This window comes from Octopus bimaculoides, chromosome 12, assembly GCF_001194135.2.
Source record: "Octopus bimaculoides isolate UCB-OBI-ISO-001 chromosome 12, ASM119413v2, whole genome shotgun sequence".
Taxonomy (NCBI): Eukaryota; Metazoa; Mollusca; class Cephalopoda; order Octopoda; family Octopodidae; genus Octopus; species Octopus bimaculoides.
This window is the reverse complement of record NC_068992.1, coordinates 61,473,392-61,496,306: the sequence shown is the minus strand read 5'-3', so window position 1 is coordinate 61,496,306 and position 22,915 is coordinate 61,473,392. Positions and strand designations below refer to the sequence as shown.

Below are 22,915 nucleotides of genomic sequence, written 5' to 3'. Positions count from 1 at the left end.
TTGTATTAAAAATAATTTTAAACCAAAACTTATAACAATTCTAAAGTTGGAGCATGAGTTAAGTCCCCTTCTAGCGAAGATGATCCTTCGCAAACGATGACCAATTATTTTGTAAACAATGTTACGAAACTGTTCAAGTTTTCCAATTATATATATACTATAGCCTCAGGCTGACCAAAATCTTGTGAGTGGATTTCGTACTTGGAAACTGAAAGAAGACTGTCGTATATATGTGTATATTTGTATATGTGTGTGCCTGTGTCTTGTGTTTGTACCCCCACCATTCCTTGACAACTGATGTTGTTGTGTTTACATTCCTGTAACTTAGCGGTTTGGTAAAAGACACTGACACAATGAGTACTAGACTTACAAAGAATAAATCTTCTGGTTGATTTCTTCGACCAACGATAGTGCTCCACCATGGCCGCAGTCACATGACTGAAACAAGTAAAGCAATAAAAATCTATGCCATTTTAATCCCGAGCAAGGCCGGGTATCTCTGCTAGTATATAATATATATACCTTGTAGATATTGTAGAACTAGCAAATTTGCTTGTTGAAAGATCAATGGCGAATTGTCACTTATTTGTTTATATATTGTGAACAGGGATGAATGACTGCCATCTGACAGGCAAATTTCCAGGACTGAGGAAGGATAAGACTCTGAAACCAGTTCTGGTCTACAGGTCTTTCCATGCTGGAGAGGAGTGGTTTGCTCCCTTACTCATGATATATCAGACACAAGTTGTGTGTTGTTAACCAGCTGGAAAAGATATTTTCCTGGGGTTAAAATGTAGTAATATAGTTCTGTATGGAACAGCCATGCTAAAGTGGCAACAAGAATTACTCTGTGTGTGTGTGTGTGTGTGTGTGTGTGTGTGTGTGTGTGTGTGTGTGTGTGTGTGTGTGTGTGTGTGTGTGTGTGTGTGTGTGTGTGTGTGTGTGTGTGTGTGTTGGGTCATCCCATAAATAATGTGTTTTCTTTTACACTTCTTTCATTTTTCAAAATTAAAATAAACAAAGTTCTTTTTTAGTCCAACATATATTCTCCTTCATTTTCTACAATGCTCTTTCATCTATCTGGTAGACTTACAAGGCGCCTCTTCCAAAATTCACTTGTCTGTGGGGAAAAATACTCCTCAAGTACTGTTCTGACCTCATCTACAGAATTCATATTTTTTCTGTCCAAATGATTTTGAAGACAGCGGAATAAATGATAATCGAATTGGGCAATATCCGGCGAATATGGTGGGTGGGGCATCGTTTCCCATTCAAACTGGAATGCCATCCTCACTGTATGTAACTGAACATTATCATGATGGAAGAACACCTTTCATTTTGAAACCAAAGATGGTTGTTTTACTTCTGGTGCTGACTTAAGCCACTCAAGCTGCTCACAGTAGATCTCCTTTGTTATCATTTGGTTTAGGTTTAAAAGTTCAAAGTGGACTAAACCTTTCATATCCCACCAAACAGATAACAACACCTTACATGTGTGAAGACCATCTTTACTTAGGGTGCCGGTGTTTCTCTTTTCCCTACCCACTGCCTTCGGCACTTGACATTTTTATAGAAAACCCATTTCTCATCGCCAGTCACTATTCGGTCCAATAGCAGTTCATTCTTGATATGTGACTGCAAGGAAGAGCACACATTCACTCTCCACATGTAATTAGACTCAGAAAGTTTGTGAGGAACCTGTTGGCCCAATTTACTGACTTTTCTGATGGCATGCAAGTGCCAATGAATGGTTTAACGACCAAATATAAGCTACTCTGCTAGTTCCTCAACAGATACAATGGGATTTTGTTCCACTGGGGTTTGCAGGACATCATCATTGAGCTCTACAGATCTTCCAGGATGAGGCTTGTCTTCTAGGCTGTAGTTTCTGGATCATAATTTCTGGAGCCACCATTGACACTAGCTTATGTTTATTGTCCAATCCCCATATACTGCATTAATATTCCTTGCCGTTTCTACTGCATTGTTGCCTTTATTGAACTCATAAAGCAAAATATGCCAAATATGCTCCTTTGTCACTTCCATTATAGCTTTGTAAAGATAACTGTTAAAATCAAACTGCACTCTTCAAAACTTGCACTAAGAATAAGGCCAAGGTAAAATTACTACTTGCTTTTATAGCAAGTTGGTACAGGTAGTTTATCCTGCCCCCACCCCCTCCAAATTTCAGCTCATGGAATTGAAAAAAAACACATTATTTATGGGATGACATAATATAATAGAATAAGAAATAGAAAGTCCTTGGTATTATATATTCAAAAAATTAAATAGAAATACTTTTTCTGATAATTTTTCCACTTTAATAATTAGATGTTTAGACATCTAATTATCAAAGTGGAAAATTGTCAGAATAGGCATTTCTATTCATTTTCCCAAATATATATATATATATATATGTATGTATGTATGTGTGTATGTATGTATGTATGTATGTATGTATGTATATAAAGAAAGTCAAACACATACACAAGACGTCTGTGTTGTTAGTTTGATGGGTGGCTGCATTTTATAGGCACAAAAGAATATAATCTCAATGGATTGTACCCGCATGTCAAAGGTCCAGCCTTGTCACACTTTGTGTCATGCTGAATCTTCTTGAGAACCCCGTTATAAGGGTAGACGTGTCTGTGGAATGCTCAGCTACATGCACGTTAATTTCACGAGCAGGCTGTTACATTGAGCAGATCATCTGGGACCCTCGTCGTCATAACTGATGGAGTGTCATCTCCATATATATATATATATATATATATATATATATATACTAGCTGAATAGCCTATCATTGTCAGGCAATTTTTACAATAGAATGTCTCATATAATTTTTTATTTATTCCATGTCAGATAAGCCTCTTGATCAGAACAGATTTGTGCAAATTTTTGCAAAAAAACTTCATTGAGGATTTTTTTCCTTTTTAAATTATTTACATGTCTGTTCAACCATTTCACATAACTTTATTCATTAAAATTTATTAAAATTATCATTCCTTTCCCTTGAGAGTCAATAACAATTACTACTAGAATTTTCTTTTCTTTCTCCATCTAAACACAAAATTTCAAATAAAGAATTTTTTATCTATATCATTCAGTACATCAACCCTAAAATTATTTGTCCAAATTCTTTAACTCTTAGCATGATAACTACTTCAGCCATTTAAAAAAAATAATACTTTTATATCCATTTTCCTGTGACAACATTGGTTGGAAAAATTCTTGAAAATTTCAATAATGGAATATGACTGACTAGAAATATTGATTTTACAGCTGTTTATTGCTGACAACATAACTGTGAATCGAACCACGAAATGTAGTATAAGATGTCTTTCCAAGGGATTAAATAATAGCGACAATGAAATTTGAATTCATAACATTGATCTTTGTAGTTGAGCACATTAATCTCCCAATTATTATGCTTCCTTGTGTGTGTGTGTGTGTGTGTGTGTGTGTGTGTGTGTGTGTGTGTGTGTGTGTGTGTGTGTGTGTGTGTGTGCTGTGAGTGTGTGTGTGTGTGTGTATGTGCCTGTATGTGTGTGTGTATGTGCATATGTGTGTGTGAGAGAGAGAGAGAGAGAGAGAGAGGGAGATAATGAGATAAAAGTGTTTCTTAAGGAGTTTATAAAAGAAAGAGAAGTCAAAAAGAAATCAGTAACAAACAGTTCTAAAGCAAAAATCTTACATGTTTTAAATTTCTTACAACAAGTTGTCTGGCACTCGACAGTGTATTTTTCTTGATGGCCTTCTCTTTCAACAGTTGCCTAGAATAAAAAAAAATTCAACAAACTTCACAACAGTGCAAAGTAGTCTCTTAATGATGACGGTGATGGTGGTGATCCCTACCATCATCATGCTATCGATGACAAAGATGACAGCATACAGCTAGTACTCTGGTTCTCATTTAAAATCAGCCTGGAATAGTCTACACACACATGCATGCATCACGCACGCACGTACACACATACACTCACACACACACATGCACGCACGCATGCACACATGCACACACACACACAAATGCTTAAAAGCACCCAGCCTGCACTGTAAAGTGGTTGGTGTTCGGAAAGACATCCAGCTGTTAAAACCTTGCCAAAACTGCCCTCGCCTGTGCTTGTGCCACGTAAAAAGCACTAAGTCCACTCTGCTGAGTGGTTGGTGTTAGGAAGGGCATCCAGTTGTAAAAACCTGCCAAAACAGTCACAAAAGTTTGGTGCAGGCTTCAGCCTGGCCAGTTGTTGCGAAACCCTCCCACTCATGCTAGATTAGAGGGCAGACGTTAAACAGTGAGGATGATGATGATGACAATGATGATAGACATTCACACACTTATATATCATCATCATCATCATCATCGTCGTCGTCGTTTAACGTCCGCTTTCCATGCTAGCATGGGTTGGACGATTTGACTGAGGACTGGTGAAACCAGATGGCTACACCAGGATCCAATCTGATTTGGCAGAGTTTCTACAGCTGGATGCCCTTCCTAACGCCAACCACTCAGAGAGTGTAGTGGGTGCTTTTACGTGCCACCAGCACAAAGGCCAGTCAGGCGGTACTGGCAACGGTCACGCTCAAAATGGTGTATTTTATGTGCCACCCGCACAAGAGCCAGTCCAGGGGCACTGGCAATGATCTCGCTCGAAAGTCCTTACACATTCCACAGGCACAAGTGCCAGAAAGGCGATGCTGGGCACATACATGTATATATACTTCAGAAAGTAATTACATATTAGCCCTAGTGATTTCCCTTCTCCTTCTTTGGACTTTTCCATTTCTCTTTTCTGACAAAGAGCTATACTTGAAACCTTAAAAATTCTCTCCTTTCACCAAACATCAAACTAATATAATTTTTGTCCATTTCTCTCATTCGTTTTATTCTCTTTTCTTTTTTCATATTTTATTCGTTATTTTTTAATTGTTTGTTCATTGAATTGACTATATGTATACACACTCATGTGAGACATGGACCCTTTACAAATATCATGTAAAGGTCCTTGAACGCTTCCATCAGAGATGCCTGAAACACATTCTGAATGTTGGTTGGACCTTAAAAAATTCCAAATACACAGGTCCTGAGGAAAGCCGATATCCCAAGTATTGAGGCAATAGTGCACAAACACTGGTTATGTTGGACTGGACACCTTGTTAGAATGAATGATAGCAGGATCCCTAAACAGATGCTATATGGGGAACTTGTTGGTGGAAAGTGACTCCAGCAGAAGCCAAGACTGCAATTTAAGTACTGTATAAAGTCCTCATTAAAGGCCTGTGAAATGCAGGAGGCTGACTTGGATAGCAATGCTTATCATCGCCATGGATAGAGGAAACAGTTAAAGAAAGGAGTCCATTCCTTTGAAAGAGCACATGTTCTTCATAAAGAATTTAAGCTCAAAAACACACTACTAGTTTAATGAGTGGGAAAGCTTGGTCTGCAATGTTTGTAGTCATGTATGTTTGTCAAGAGCAGGGCTTGTTAGTCAGCAACAGAGCTGCAAATGTAAAGTATAAGGTAGTCTTGAGCACAAAGTATTCCTGAAGGTCAATAAGGGTTTTCGTCAGTCATGAGTGGATGGCCATCATTATCATGTATGGATACATTTACTCTACTAAAAAGTATGGAGTAATCTTTCAGTTTAATGTTAAATTGCTTTCACATATATTATTTGCCATAAAATGATGATGCTAACCCTGATGATGATGATGATGATGATGATGATGATGATGATGGTGGTGGTGATGGTGGTGATGGCCTTCTTTGAGTTTCCTTCTACCAAATCCACTCACAAGGCTTTGTTTGGCCTGGTGCTATAGTAGTAGGCACTTGCAATGGGATTGAACCTGAAACTAGGTGGTTGAGAAGCAAACTTCTTACCATACAAATATGCCTGTAGTTACTTCACACACACACACACACAAACTTAAATATATAATTTCTTTTCTAGCTTTCTAACTAATTAATTTAATATTATTGTTTACAGAAGTTCTTAATCACATAGTTCAGTGACAGAGCTAACAAAAAGGGGTCAAGAGTTCAAATTCAGTTAGGAATGAAAATTTTCAAGCTCTTTGAATCCAAAACTATATTCAAATATAAAGAACATATGTCATGTCAATGCAGTTATTAAATACCAGTTTCAACTTATTTCTTTGAAAACAGCATAACTTTTGATAATGCAAGTGTACAAGTAGATATGCATGTTTGCGTATGTGTGTATATGTGTTTGTATGTGAGTGCATATTTGTTTTAATTTACTTACATTATATCTACAATCCGGATTAACACAAAGAGAATTTGGATTTTCTCCACTCGCTAATTCAAATTCAATGGAGCGTAATTCTCTTGATCCTATGGATTTATTTCTATTGTTCAAAGTAATGGAAATGTTATCGCAATGTACTTTAAGCAAAACGCTTACTTTCCATATTGTAGCCTGGATATCTGGCAAATAGATTGGGAAAAGAAAAAAATGTTTTCATTTTATTTTTAAAACATCCCCCAATTTTTATAATGTGAATAGTTACATCAAGTAAACTCATAAAACACTGGAATTGGTTTTGTAAATAACATGAAAATCAGAATAATCATGTAAATTTGAATTCTTCCCACATCTTGTCTGATGAAAATGTTTTTTTACATGTTTTCTTCATGAATTAGGCATAAATTTGATTGAATCAATGTCTAATTTTGTTTTATTACTCATATTTCACTGACAAGTTTATGACATCCTGCTTTGAAGGTTACATCCTGCTTTGAAGGTTACATCCTGCTTTGAAGGTTACATCCATGCAATCCAAGGACAAAAGATCCCCATCAAATATCTGCAGCATAAAAGACAGAAAACATTGACAGACAACAAATGTAGGCGGTGCAAGACCAACACTGAAGACATCAACCACATTATTGCCAACTGTGAGAGAATGTCTTCCAAATATTATCTTCCCATGAGGCATGATATGGTGGTTAGAACAGTCTGTCAGATAACAGAAAAGAGAATACCTGCAAATAAAGTCGGCCAAATCGAGACCAAGTCAAAATATACAGGTAGAAAATTAAAACAGCCACAATGTAAAAACACAACCATCCCGATATCATTGTGTGGGACCACAAAGAAAAGATATGTTCTGTTGTGGAAATCTGCTTCCCTCTGGACACAAATGTGGATAGAAAAATATGAGAGAAAGAGGAAATCTGTGGACCATTGATAAGAAGTTTGCAAATCCAGTACCCAAAATATACTTTCAGCTTCATACCCATTATTATTGGAACATCAGGATACATACCAACCTGTCTGGAGCAAAGCATGACTGAACTTGGGATCTTGGAGAGAGAATAGAAATCCTTAATTCAGATGCTACAAATGATCGCAATATCTGGAACTATAAAAATTTGCAAGACCTTAACATTTAAAGAATTATGATTTAAACAAGATATTTTCCTTCACAACCTTGCTATTAAGTCGGTGGCTGGTCAACATACACTCTAAATTAAAAAGAGAAAGAAAAGAGAAAGACAGACAGATGCAGATATATAGACAGACACAACACATACATAGCCATACATACATACATACATACATACATATACACCATGATGTTGTTTATATACACTGGAAAAGCTTTCAATGAATGTAAAGGAGTAAAAGAAGTTACTAAGTTGGACATCTCTTGAGATGTGTCATAACAAAATATCATTTGCTTTTTAAATAATTTAAAAGAAAAAGAAAGAGAGAAATGGAAATTGAAATATATTTCATATCTTTTGGGTCTTTCAAAGCCACTAAGACTAGTGGAAGCAAGGGAAAAATATTTATTCTCTGACTGAACAACTAGACCAAAATCCTTGCAGAAAAGTGGACTCAAGGTGGTATTCATTTGCAATAAAGTAGACTGTATTAAATACACCCAAGGACCAGGTGGTGATGTTTGCTAGCAACAGAGTAAACTTTGCTAAAGGTACCCAGGGACCAGATGGTGGAATTAAACTTAAGCAGGGCCGGATTTATATATAAGCTGAACAAGCTATAGCTTAGAGCCACTACTTTCTTGGGGCCTTGAAAAAATAGGAAAAAACGGTGTGTACTGTACAGTGTACATTTTCAAAATATAAGATAAAGAAGAACTAAATGCAATAGTTTTGAACTACAATAGTTTTGCAGACAATGTATTTTGCTTATACTTCCTGCCAGTGCCATCTGTTGACGATTTTATGAACTACATCATGTCGGTGGTTTCAACATAATTGTTAATCATCCGTGGACTGTCAGAGATGGCACATTGCTCAAATTCCGTGAAGGTCGACTTTGCCTTTCATCCTTTCGGGGTCAATAAAAAAAAGTACTAGTTGCATACTAGGGTCGATCTAATCAACTAGCTACCCCACCAAAAAAATTTGGGGCTTTGTGTCTAGAGTAGAAAAGAGATAGTACATTGTTTACATTGTTGATGTGTCAGTATTATACTAACATCGATTGCATACCTGTCTGCGTGATACAATGGCAACTCCGCATAGCACTGTGTCATTTCCATATACATCTACAACTCTGGGTATTTACATATTCAATTATTGTTACAATACTTTGACTACACAAATACAATAATATTTCCATATTAATTGTCATCCAACGTGATAGTTTCAGTTGCGTTTTTATACATGGAAGCCAAGACAAGGCTTGTAGGAGACTGGCAGCTACAATTACAAGTTTTTTTTTGTTTTTTTTTATGAGTATGATAAAAAAGGTAACTTGAACAACAGAATAGGAATGATGAACAAGTAAATGAAATAAATAAAGATGAATTTTCAATAACTATAATGTGTTAACAAAAGTAGTTTTAAAATACTGATAACAAGTTGACAAGTGGTTACCTACTGCTCAAAATAATTGTGCTGTGTAAAATCCCAAGTTGTAGCACACTTTATATCTCCTATTTAATTATTTGATATTTTGAAAAAAAATTATATATTTTTAGGGTACTTTTGGGTTATCTTACCCCCATTAAAAATTGGGTTACCTCCCCACTAAAGAATTGAGTTTGTGGCAACAAAAGATTGAATTAAAAGTGTTAGATCCTTTTGATTCAATACTTCAACATATTGTTGACGTTTGGCCTCCTCAATAGGCATGGTATAATTTGTTATAAAAATGTTATTAGATTCAATAACATGAATAATTTTTTCAGTTCCTATGCTTATTAATTTTTTCAGTTTTCAGATTTATTGATTTAAAAAAATTTTTTTTTTGTTTTGTTTTATTGAGGGTTAAACAATTTTTTTAGGTGGGGGAGGTAGCCAAAAGTACTGATATTTTTCATAAAACGGTAGAAGATAACCCAACTTTTTAATGGGGATGAGATAACCAAAAAGTACCATCTTTAGTACAATAGTAGATAAATTATTTAATTACTTTATAGAAATAATAATATAATTAAGCATACATTATAGAAATTACATTAAAGAAACATTGTACAGCTGGCAACGAAACTTGACAGCAATGGGGAGAAAATCAGATGAAGATGATCATCATGTAATCATTAGGATGGCGTGTCGACTTTTGTTTGTCAATTTCTTTGTGTTAAGTGTAAAATTTTACCATATTTAAGATAATTTAAGACCAGTGCTTCTAAAGTGTAAGACTAAGTGTGATAGTGGATTTTTTAGTGTGTGGTAACTTACTTTCGAATTTATGAATTTTTTTAGATTGGGTTAGTTTAGGTTATTTTAGGTGAGTTTGGGGAACATAACGCATTGCTACCTTAGATGTAGCAACGGCCATACATCATACATTCACAGTGTAGTCTACACTGTGAATGTATGATCTTTACTCTTTCAGATAATAAAAGTATTATAAATGAACATTTGAACAAGCTTTAATCAGCATTCATACACTGTTTAACACTGTAATTACAGTTTTTGGCCTACTGATTTATTTCATATAACACATAATTCATTTACTTTGGTCCTATTAAATATTACTTTAAAAAATATTCATCTGTATACTTAGTAGGCCTGTATTATTATTTACTAATTCAGTTAGAGGTAGGATCAAAGAATGGGGGGAAACATTTTTTCCTGCATTATATTTATAATTATTGTAGTTGATCAATGATCATCATTCCATATTTCTCATGCATTTTACTATTGATAATTTATAAATATTAAATATATAACAACGGTGCTCCAGCATGGCCATAGCTCTGAGCTGAAACCACAGAAAAAAAAAGAAAAGAAAAAGTTATATATTATAGATACATGTTTATAGTTATTTAAAATTCTTTGCCCACAGTTTACAAAGTGTCGACCAGAAGTTTATTAAGTGGAGTTCAAAAGAGAAGGAAGAAGCAGAAAGCTGAAGAAGAGCTTAGCAAGTTACCAAAATTAGAAAGTTTCTTAACAAAGATAGATAAGGGGCCTGATGAACCCAAACCCTCTACCACAGTGAGTCAGTCATGAGTTATTTATCCCATGACTGATACAGAACCTGGTATATCTAGTTCTATAGAATCAGCTTCAATGAATGAAACAAGAAATATTAAGATTTATAAACTTGAGAGTAGTACAAGCACAGAAGATTCAACATAAAAAAAAACAAACAAACAGAATGATGTTGGGCTATGGGCTGATTTAAGCAAAGATGACATTGTATACTGGGTAGAAGAAGGCCTGTCATGGTGTCAGCATTCAAATGGTTCGTTTGAAAAGTCAAAGAAGTTGTTTGCAAACCAAGACAGATATTGCTCAAAATGCTTGTACTGACCCAAACAAGCTAATGGTGAAAAATACTGCAGAGAATGGTTAGTATATTCACCAGAAACTGGTTGTGTATACTGCTTGTGTGCAAAATCTTTTCAGATTATTCTGCAGCCTTATCATCAGATGGATTTTGTGATTGGCACAACACCTATTTAATTCAAAGTCATGAAAACTCTGTAGATCATAGAACAGGATGTGGACATGAACCTTGTTGGAGAACTTCAACATTTCCATCGATATGTTAGATATAGTCAAAGCCATGGTTCACAGGAACACGATGGTTTGACACATCAGGATCTGTATCGAGTAATATTTAACGATCATGTCCAATGAGCATTCCCTAATGTAGAAGCAATTTTGAGAATGTATCTTAGTTTGATGATTGCAAATTGCTCTAAAGAAAGATCTTTTTCTCAACTGAAGAGGATAAAAAATGAATTTCGAACAACAATGACTCAAGATAATTATGTTCCCTCACTCTCATGTGCATAGAAAGCAACAAACTATGCAGTTTATCATTTGATGAAATCATCAGTGATTTTGCTCTGGCAAAGGCAAGGAAGAAAGTATTTTGGTTTTGATCATTTTGTATTCTGTTTGTATACACAGTGTACAATAAATCTTGAAATTATACAATACAATGGGTATTGCATAGATGCATTAATTCCTGATAGCAAGTTTCTAGAGATTAGATTATAAGCCTTTGCAAATTGTGCTTTTAAAAGAACTTTTGTTTTTTTTTACCAAGTGTTTGCATTAAGTTTGTTATGAATAAAAAATAATTTTAATGAAAAAAGAGATTAATAATTATTTTACTATGAATATACTTCTTCTTAATTGTATTTCAATTTAACAATTACTTTGATACAATACATATTTTATCAAGTGCAAATGGCTTCTGATATCTATAGGTCCTAAAAATCACATAGTATATTAATCACTCAGTAATAGAAATGCTCCCTCTGATGGGCTTCTACTTGATGTCTCTCTACCAAATTTTGTCCAGGATATACTGGTTCACTTATGGCTATGATAGAAAATATTTATTCAAGATGCTGCAAAATGGGATTGAACTCAAAACCATTTACTTACAAAACAAGCTTCTCAATCACATAACCATACTTGCCTTCAGACTAAACACTTTAAATAAATTCAAATCTTTATAATCCTTATATGTGTAATCAAGTCCTTACTTCATTATCAGAGTTTATAATTAGTTTACAGTATTTCATTATGACATAGAAATAAAGCAAAGCTGTCCTTGGCAAGCAAATATGACCTGGTAACATGTAACATGCTTTTGCTATTTGCTGCAGATTTTTATGTACTCACAAGTAGACATAGACACACTCTGAGATCTCCTGCCCTTAATACAGTGCAACATCATGAATGTGACAGCTGGAGGGAAAGAAGGCTGCACCAACACTAGGCTCCAGTGAACTCAGCTGAAAAAAAAGTACCAGTTATAGATTGGTACATATTCTGAGCTGAATAGTATGGAGTGACATGAAATGAAGCATCTTGCTCAAGGATACAATGTATTGCCCAGTCCAGGAACTGAAATTACAAACTTAAGGTTGTGAATCCATCATCCTGGCCATTAGGTCATGTGACTTCACAAAGAAGAAATGATCTTTTCTACTCTAGGCACAAGGCCCGAAATTTTGGGGGAGGTGACCAGTTGATTAAATCGATCCCTGTATGCAACCAGTACTTAATTTATCGATCCTAAAGGGATGAAAGACAAAGTTGACCCCGGCAGAATTTGAACTCAGAACGTAAAGGCAGACAAAATACTGCTAAGCATTTCGCCCGGCATGCTAAGATTTCTTATTTCTTTATTGCCCACAAAGGGCTAAACATAGAGGGGACAAACAAGGACAGACAAAGGGATTAAGACGACTACATCGACCCCAGTGCATAACTGATACTTAATTTATCGACCCCGAAAGGATGAAAGCAAAGTCGACCTCGGTGGAATTTGAACTCAGAATGTAAAGACAGACGAAATACCGCAAAGCATTTCGCCCGGCGTGCTACCGTTTCTGCCAGTTTGCCACCTTACAATGAAGAAATAATAATAAAGATATAATATAATATTGGTTTGTTATTATAAAATTAAACTGATTTTAGTTCAATAAATTCAAAAGGAAGTTTTGTTAAGGTAATTGTGATTTAGAGAAAGATTTGTAATTTTTAAAGAAAACCATATATTTTCTTTATATTTCTGGTGGAGAAAGTTCTGTAATCACTCAGTGTCATGAAAAAAAGTGATGCAAACAAATTGCCTAAATACTTAGATACAAAGTTCAAATGACTACAGCACAGTGAATTCTGCAGAAATTGCCCAAGAGCCAGGTAATAACATTTTACCATTTACTACCATTTTGCCTTTATCTATTAATTTTGAAAATGAGGAATTTAGTAAAATAACCGCATCATTATCAAGTTGTTATTTGGAACGTAAATTAACATGAAAGTTTGTTGGAAGGTTTTAATTTGGATCACTTTAAAACAGAAAGTTTGTATAATACAACAAAGTGCAGTCTCAGGTACTTTAATATGGAAAAGATTAAATGAAGTAATAGATGAAGTTATCCACCCAAGAAAAAGGACAGAAATAGTCTCTACAACATGCTTCCATAGAATCTCCACCTATCAAGTTCCACTTCATAGTCTTTGGTCAACCTAAGACTATCAAACAAGACAATAATCCAAGTTGTCATACAAAAGAAACTGACCTGGAAACAAACTTCTTGATCATACACAGACAGACTCAGTGATTTCACAAATAAATGATAAAAAAAAAATTGAGAACTTACTTGCAAAATGAAGACAGATGAAGATTAAGATGCTCCAGCAGTAAAGAAGTGACATGGTTGTGGATAGAATGAAGTGGATATTTTTGACAAATACTGATTTTACTTTTATTTTTCTCAGATCTTTTCTAAACAAATTTGATTAGAATTTTTATATCAAATATTAGAAATGAATATTATCAGTCTCCTTAATTTTATCTATTGAACTATATTTACTAACTGTAAAGGTATTTCAAATTATTATGTGTTTACAGAGGAAAAGACACACAATAGTCCTTTACAATTCTTGGTACTTCAAATTATTATGTGTTTATGAAGGAAAAGACACAAAACTGAAATATCAAAGGAGATGCAAGGATTTTTTGAAAATGTTTGTCCAATATTAATGCATCTCAGCTATTGCAATATATCAGGCAGTTATGGTAGAATTATGAATACTTGAATAATTGATATATATACACAAAAGATATAAGCAGGTTTCAACATTTCCTATCCCAAAATATTTTTGACTCACACACACACATATGTATATATATATATATATATATATATATATATATATATATATATGTATATATATATGTTTTGCTGGGAAGTATTTGTGCAGGGAGTGGGGACAGTAAGACAGGAGAAAAGTACATGTGTGTAGGATGTGGGTTGAGAGAAAGTTATTGTGAGGGGAATTATACACAAACACACATGCACACACACACAGTGCCACACATACATGCACAGATACATATACATATACATATACATATACATATACTGCCACAAAATACACAAGTTCCTTTGTGTCCACAGCTGTATATGATTCAACTTTTCTACTTTCATACGCTTGACGCATACATCACTTCAATATTAAACGCCCCTATACACTTGTCTCTATCTTTGTTGTCGTCGTTGTCGTCATCATCATCATCATCATCATCACCACCATCATCATCACCATCCTCTCTTTAACGTCAACATTTCTATGCTTGTACGGATCGGAGAATTTATTGAGGCAGATTTTCTACAACCAGAAGCTTTTCCTATTACCAACATTCACCTCTTTCCAAGCAAGGTAATAAATATTTGCCCATAGCCAGAAATGTTTCCACAGAAAACTGGAAATGAGGGTCTTAGTATGGTGGTGATACCCATTATAACTATCCTGTGACATCAAGCTAAGGATGCACAATCACCACACACACACACACACACACATATGTAAGTATGTCCATCCATCCATCTTTCTATACAAACCATCCATCCATACACACATACAATTTTTATCTTTTGTTTGTTTCAATCAGTTGGTTGTGGTCATGCTACGGCAGCACTTTGAATTATTGTTTTTAGTCAAATGAATCAACTCTGATACTTATCTTTTTTTTAAGCCTGGTACTCATTGTATTGGTCTCTTTTGCTGAACTGCTAAGTTACAGGTACTTAAACACACCAATGCAGGTTGTCAAGCAATGGTGGGGGACAAACACAGACACAAAGATATGCACACACATAAATAAACACACACACACGCACATATATATATACACATATACATATATGTGTGTTAGTGTGTGTACTTGACTGGCATTTTTCAGTTTCTGTCTACCAAATCCACTCGCAAGGCATTGGTTGGTTCAAGGCTCTAGTAGTAGACATTTGCTCAAGGTGCAATGCAATGGGACTCAGCCTGAGACCATGTGCTTAGGAAGCAATCTTCTTACTACACAGCCATGTCTGTATATACTTACATACATACATACATACATACATACATACATACATACATACATAAATACACTCTCACACACACACACACATACATACATGCATATATAGATGCATACACATAATAATTTGAAGTACCAAGAATAATAAACCCATAATAATTTGAAGTACCATATGTATATATATATATATATATATATATATATATGTGTGTGTGTGTGTGTGTATCATTTGTGAAAAACAAATCTGAAAGAAGAAGCACACTTTAAGATGTAGAGTAGTCATCATCGTCATCATCATCATCATCATCATTTAACGTCCGCTTTCCATGCTAGCATGGGTTGGACGATTTGACCAAGGACTGGCGAACCAGATGGCTACACCAGGCTCCAATCTGATTTGGCAGAGTTTCTACAGCTGGATGCCCTTCCTAACGCCAACCACTCTGAGAGTGTAACAGGTGCATATTAAAAATGGGGAAGGCTGGTTTATGGGATTACCTTAGGTCTCCCATCCATAAAGGGTTTAGCTTTATGGCGAATCATCAGAAGAAGTCATGGGCTAACAGGATTTGATGACTCACCATAAAGCTAAACCCTTTATGTCCGGGAAACCTAAGATAATCCCATAAACTGGCCTTCCCCATTTTTAATATATATATATATATACACAGACACACAGACATATACTCACACACACGTATATACAGATGGACATACATGAAAAGCTTCTTTCAGATTACCCAAGGTGCCACACAGTGGAATTGAACCCAAAATCACACAGTTGGGAAGCTACATTAAAATAGAAAAACTATATTCACAATGGAATAATTGATATGTGACTCCTATAGATATAAATAAATCTCAAGAGTTGTGCTTTATATCCTATAGCAAGTATATCCTTGAACAAAACACTTCACTATCCTTGTTTCTCTTTCTTTCTTTTCTTCTCTTTCACTTTTTCTCTCTCTGCTTGTCTCTACATGAATTACACATTCAATTAATCTCAATTTCAATTATACTAAATTAAGGATTTAACAGACATCACAGATCCTGTTTAGATGCTGTCACAGGAGACTTATGTCTTATTTTATTGGTATCCTACTGCATGACACTTGTATCAAAGTACTTCACCATGACACAACACAAAACAATCTTGTATTGTTTCAGTGTTCAAAATTGATATTCTCCTCTTCATTAATATCCTTCTGTTTGTTTATTTCTGTAAGATAAACCTAGAATTAAAGGAGCTTATAGTAAACCAAGCAAAGACGAAGGTTTAGTAAGTAGGAAATAAGACAAGACCCTGATATCCTCAGGGAAATTGCTCTGCTCAATATACAGAAAAGGAGTAAACATAAATTCCATTTGCTGCACTCTGTGTAAGCTATGGACATGCAAGAGATGTAGTGGAATCATAGGCAGGCTATCAGTTCAAATTCTGCTACGGTTGACTTTGCCTAGCATTCTTTCAGAGTTGATAAAGTAAGTACCAGTTGAGGGCAGGAGTTGAAGTGATTATATGATCAACTTCGCCACTAAAATTTCTGAAACAACAATAATAATGGTTTCAAATTTTTCTGCAAGGGCAGCAATTTTGGGGGAGGGGATGAGTTGATTACATCAACCCCAGTGTTCAACTGGTACTTATTTTATCAACCCCAGAAGGATGAAAGGTAGTCGACCTAATAATAAAAATTATCATTACCATTATTATTATTATTATTATTATTATTATTAATGGCAGTAAGCTAGCAGAAATGTTAGTGCTTAGTGGTATTTTGCCTGTCGCTATGTTCTGAGTTCAAATTTCGCTGAAGTCGGCTTTGCCTTTCATCCTTTCGGGGTTGATAAATTAAGAACCAGTTGAGGACAGGATTTGATGTAATCAACTATCTCCTGCCCACTAAAATACCTAAAATAACAATTTGTACTGGGGTTAATCTAACTGACTGGCTCCCTCCCCCAAAATTTCAGGCCTTGTGCCTAGAGTAGAAATAATTATTATTATTACTACTAAAATGGTGAGCTGGCAGAATCGTTGGCATGCTGGATGGACTGCTTAGCGGTATTTTGCCCGTCACTACATTCTGAGTTCAAATTTCACCAAGGTCAACTTTGCTTTTCATCCTTTGAAATTTGAGGATTGGGATCGGTGTAATCAACCTCAAACTTTCACGCCTTGTGTCTACAGTAGAAAGGATTATTATTATATTTATTATTCTACAGGTGGTGAGGTGGTGCATAGGAAAAAATGCCATGCAGTATTTCTGCCAGATCTTTACACTCTGATTTCAAATCATGGTAAGGATATTTTTGCCTTCCATCCTGCTGGGGCTGGCAAAATAAATAGTACTTATATTGACTCTAATGACCAACCTCTCCCCTTGAAACTGCTGCTCCTAAGCCTAAACCAAAAACAGTTATTACTATTATTATCATCATCATCATTATCATTAGAGCAGCATGTTGGCAGATCCATTAGTAGCATTTCTTCTGATTTGTTACCTTCCAAGTTCAAATTCTGCCAGGATTAAGTTTGTCACTCACCTTTTTTTTGGGGGGGGGGGGTCGATAAAATAAATTGCCAGTCAAGTACAGGAGTTAATGTAATCTACTTGCCCCTCCTCTTAAAGTTTGCTAGCCTTGTACAAAAATTAAAATTATTGTTATTATTATTATTTTACTGGCCTTCTCGTATTGAAACTGTTACTGTATTGCAGATATTGTTGATATGGGATGTAAACATGACATTGTCTCTTAAAACAATGTTATGCAAAGATACTTGGAATGTAAACATCAGCACACCCACACGTACACTCATACGTACATGTTATACACTAAATTATAGGCAACATAAAAACATTTACAGCAGACAAAACCGAGGAGGTTTTATCCACGAAAAGTATCAGATATTAATTTTATTAAATTTTCAGAAATTTTAATTTTTATTTGATTATTTTTTTTTTTAAGGTAGGATGAAAGAGAATTAATAATTTGTTAAAATGGATTTCGATAATAAAATGTTGAGAAACGCAGTAGAGTAGAAGTGGGCAAATTAAAATGTTAGAGTTAACTCCCTTTACGGGTGTATTTACGTGAATATACATTTTCATCAATAGTATGGTTGAAGTGTTAAGAAGTCCACAGCGCATTCATGATCAGCCAGGTTCGATCCCACTGCATGACATCTTTAGCAATTTTTTTTTTATGATGGTGTCATATCAACCCAAGCCTTGTGAGTGAAATTGGGTTGATGGAAACTTTGTAGGATCCGGTAGGGTGGATTGAGTTTATTTTAAAACTTAAACGTTACCATACACTTTGTCACACTGATTCTTTCCTGAGGATTACATTATGTTACACATCTCCGGAGTCAATGTAATCTATTTGCCCTTCCTCTTAAAGCTTGCTGACTTTGTACAAAAATTAAACTGATTTGTTATTATTTTACATTATGTTATATATCTCAGCCACTTACACACACTAATTCATTTTTCAATGTGTAAACTGTCCAGTTCATAGAACAAGTAAATACTCATCGCTAGAATCAATTAATAAAGAAGCACTTTTTAGCCAGTGTTACTTTAGTGTGCAGTCTACCTGACCATTTACACTTTAAGATGAAGACCAAACCTAACCCTGAGCCCTAAACCTAAATCCTAACCCAGATCAATTTCTCATGCTAAAATGGCAGTTTAGCCTTTCTTTCTCTGAAGAATCTCAACTCAAAGTCCAGTGATTAAGAATCAAAATCTTTGGCCTTAAATTGCCTATATTAGTTTGTAATGTGTTATGTATGTTTGAATGAGTGATCAAATGTATGAGATGCAAGAAAAGCACCTAAATATCTACTAAGAATTCTTCCCAAATCTCCATATCATCTCAGTACAAGATTATGCCTGTGAATAAACCCTACTGTCAGCCAATTCCATCATGAATCTTGCTTCTACCACCTTCTTTGGCAAAGACAAGCAGTCAGATTTTTCCTTTCCTGAGATATTATAGTGAAAAGGGTTATAGCATTAAATGAAGATAGAAAACCTGTGGTCCTTTGCCTCAACAAGTATTATTTGAAGGTTGCTCAAAAGAGAAGTTGGTGATAATGAGATAACACACTTGCCACTTTTGAATACATTTTTATAAAATGCAAATGAAAAATTACAAGATTAACATGAGTATTGAGTCCTGCAGTCTAACACCTGTGTGATTAAGGTTTTTGGATGCATGGTTTTTGGGAAGAAGAATGGCCATGTGTCAGACTGTACGAGGAGAAAAAGTACTGAACAAACCTTTTATGAATGCACATACACTCACACACACACACATATATATACGTATATACATGAAAACACAAAACCTGTTGTAATCACTTTTCATTAAGTACTTGAGATACTGAGATTTCCATCTCTAACTTCTATGAATTGGTCACTAACACAAATTCATTGCATCTGTTGAAAATTAGTTATTGGTAAGTTTTCATAAGCCTCGAGGTGTTTCTTTACATTTCTGCTCTCATTTTATTTTTGGGACCTGTTGTTGCTTGAGATTTTGACATGGGCCACCATTAATCTTTCTTTTTTTTAGATTCAATTCCTCCCTTCTCTCTCTTTATCTGTCTTATGTCTGTTTCTTTTTCATGCTTGCATATATTGTTTTACAGCTGGATATCTTTTTCTTTTGATGACCCTCATGTGTTTTTGAAGTAAAGGATTTCTTATTACAGATGTTTACAAAGGCACAAAGCAAATAGATGAATTGTGGGCAGAAGAGACAACACTGCTTGTAGACTGCAACCTTCACATCTCACAAACATATATGTGTATGTATGTATATATAATCCTACACACACATGGTGGGTGATGCTCCTTCCATAAGTTTTATAAACATTTATAAACAACATTTATAAATGCAAAAACAAAAAGAATTTATAATGTTTGATCAAATACAAATATTCAAGACAGATTCCACAGCCTCTTGAAATGCAGGAATATTCAATTTTCCGCTGACAGCATGCAAAAGATTCTCCACTCGTTCTTTATTCAGCATTCTTAAAATACCTAAAATCTCTACAACTTCACTGATTACTTTCTCTTTCACATCATTAGGAATTACATAAACGTCCTCAACAGCCACATCATAGACAAGCCTGAGTAGTATTTTTACCAATTTATCATTATGGTGTTGTATTCTTGGCCATGAAACTTTAATGAAACTTTTGAGACTAGCAAGTACATTTAACCGAGCAACTTCGTGTGGCCCATCATAAATTTCTAAATAAGATTCTACAAGTTGCAGGAATTGTTTCGTGTGTCGAACAACAGTCATTCCCATAAGGTGAATGAATTTAGGAATATAACTAGTATACACACGCCGAAATGATAGCTGGTTTTCTATTTGTGCGTTGTACAGGACTGAGGTAAATATTTCATCATAACGGTTATAGCTTATATTTTCTAGTTTGGAAGGAGGTTTTTCTAGAATCGAAAGAATAGAGAGCAGAGAAGACAATGTAGTTTCCAATACACTTTCTTCCTGAGTGAACAGCTGATGCTTTAAAGCATCAAAGATGACAGCATCTCTGTTGTACCATCGTAGTTCTTCTTTGCTTACATTATCAATGATGTAATTCAAGTATTTTATACCAGTCAGTTTATGTTCACTTATAAAGTCATCAACAAACAAAAGCACTGGAGTCAAAACATGGTCTAAATAAAAACTGAGATGTGGGTGTTTTACGTTCCCCAAACACCAACAGAAAGCAGCTTTTGCAAAGGGATTTTTATTCCAGTTTTCCTTACGCAGGCGAGATTGGTTTAAATTTAATATTTTGCGGAAAATTGACTTCGAGTGCCATGAATCTTCGGGGTTTGTAAAGCCATGTTCATTGGCTAAAAGGAGAAGTTCCTGAGAATTTCGACAAGAGTAGAATTTTGCAAAGGCATTGATAATATTGTTCGCTGCAACAACAGTAGTTTCGCTCGTCCACGGACCAGGTTCGGCGTGAGAAGCTGCTAAACTGCACAACAAAGCAACTAAGTCAAGAGATTCGTTTCTACAGAAAATCCGTTTGGAAGCGTTTTGATTTTGAAGAAGAAGAGTGAATGATTTAAACACCAAATTTGCTCTCGTAACGGCATTAGGGAAATCATCTGCAGTGTATTCGTAAATCTCGCGGTCTCTAAATTCTTCAACATACGCATGCATAACAATCTTTTGTAGGAATTTCACATCGTTGTCTTCAGAAAATGTATTTTTTGTGGAACTTGCTGGCATTTCTTCTTGGTGATTACATTCAAAAAATATTTCGGGACATAACTGAATAAATACAACAAAGAGGTTTAACTTACACAATGGGCGGCAAGTGCATGACTTAAGCTCGTTTGAAATTTGATGAATTACATCGGTAAATGAATGTGATTGTTGTATATGATCAACTATACTTTGTAGGTTACAGCTACTGTCTATATTAGACACACTTGAACGTACGATATCTTCCCATAAATCTGAAATCAATTTATCAGTCATATTGAATGTTATTACAATTATTTCATAAACATAGGTAAGTAATCAAGAAGATGTTTATCATGTTGTTGTTCTTTAAGACGGTGTCGATACAAAAAGAGCTATCCTTTCAAAATATTCTGCATCATAAACAATTATTTGAACAATACTGCAAATCATTACTGTTTCATTATTACTATTCCTCACGATTTCTATGTAACTAATTTAATGGTTTTGAATTAAATTTATATCTCATGGAATTTATCAAAATATAACTTATATTTATATAAAATTGGGTGGAATATTTTTAATCAGAAAACTATATCATATTTGCCATAGTGTTTTCCACTTCCGTTGCCAACATGGCTTTTACTTTATATTCTCTTTTAGAAGCCACGTTACTTTGTCTTAATGCGATCTGTATCCTCCATGAGGAAAGATTTCTTTCCAAAAGTAAGTTTTATATGATATCTCTCTATCTTAACCGATTTTAATTTAGCCCATAAATTTATTGTTTATTGTCTCTCATTTATCTCTGAGGAATGTGCGAGCAAGTATCTAGTTTGTTTGGCCCTTGGACGAAATAAGGAAGAAGAAAAGAGATGCTGTGTTGTTTATGTATTCCTCAACGTTATCAACAGCGTAAATAGATTTAACCAGTAATCGAAACCATATCTTGGAACCACTCTCGGAAAGCTTAATGCATCAATAACGTTTACACGTAAATATCTATATGCTTTTCCAGGGTGAATTCCATTAAACTATAAAAATATTTGATGTCGATATATTTTTGACTTGTCTGTCGAAATGTTTCACATTCATTTAGACCAGTACCTGTAAAAATTATCAACTTGGATATGTATGTACATGAAGAGAATTGAATTTATAATAATTGCTTACATACGTACATTTGTATAGTTTAAAAGGTGGCATAGCAGTGTATGCCTTTTTCCGATAGCATTAGCAATAATCTCAACTTTTATGTAGTGCTAGAAAGTTATTAGATTTATACATTTGCAGACACACAAACACGTGAAATTCTAAATTCCCTTATATAAAATAGTCATGTTGTGACGTGGTATATATATATATATATATATATATATATATATAT

General features: G+C 34.7%; 2 protein-coding genes across 4 annotated transcripts in view; one reads left to right on the top strand and one right to left on the bottom strand.

Annotated features, from left to right (window-relative positions):
• Positions 1-21,925, bottom strand: part of LOC106873229 (uncharacterized) — a 64,430-nt gene extending 42,505 nt beyond the window's left edge. The window contains exons 1-3 of one of the 3 annotated variants that reach the window (XM_052972213.1): positions 21,648-21,925; positions 6,271-6,452; positions 3,696-3,774 (exon numbers count right to left, since the gene is read on the bottom strand). In XM_052972213.1, the coding sequence (XP_052828173.1) occupies positions 3,696-3,774; positions 6,271-6,452; positions 21,648-21,825 (439 nt within the window). In that variant the 5' untranslated portion in view covers positions 21,826-21,925. Of the gene's footprint in view, positions 1-3,695; positions 3,775-6,270; positions 6,453-13,582; positions 14,099-21,647 lie in introns of those variants that run through there. The other 2 variants (XM_014920500.2, XM_014920501.2) reach the window with 2 other exon arrangements.
• Positions 21,926-22,122: 197 nt separating this feature from the next.
• Positions 22,123-22,915, top strand: part of LOC106873230 (immediate early response 3-interacting protein 1) — a 7,005-nt gene continuing 6,212 nt past the window's right edge. The window contains exon 1 of the mRNA XM_014920502.2: positions 22,123-22,254. Within this exon, the coding sequence (XP_014775988.1) occupies positions 22,164-22,254 (91 nt within the window). The 5' untranslated portion in view covers positions 22,123-22,163. The remainder of the gene's footprint in view (positions 22,255-22,915) is intronic.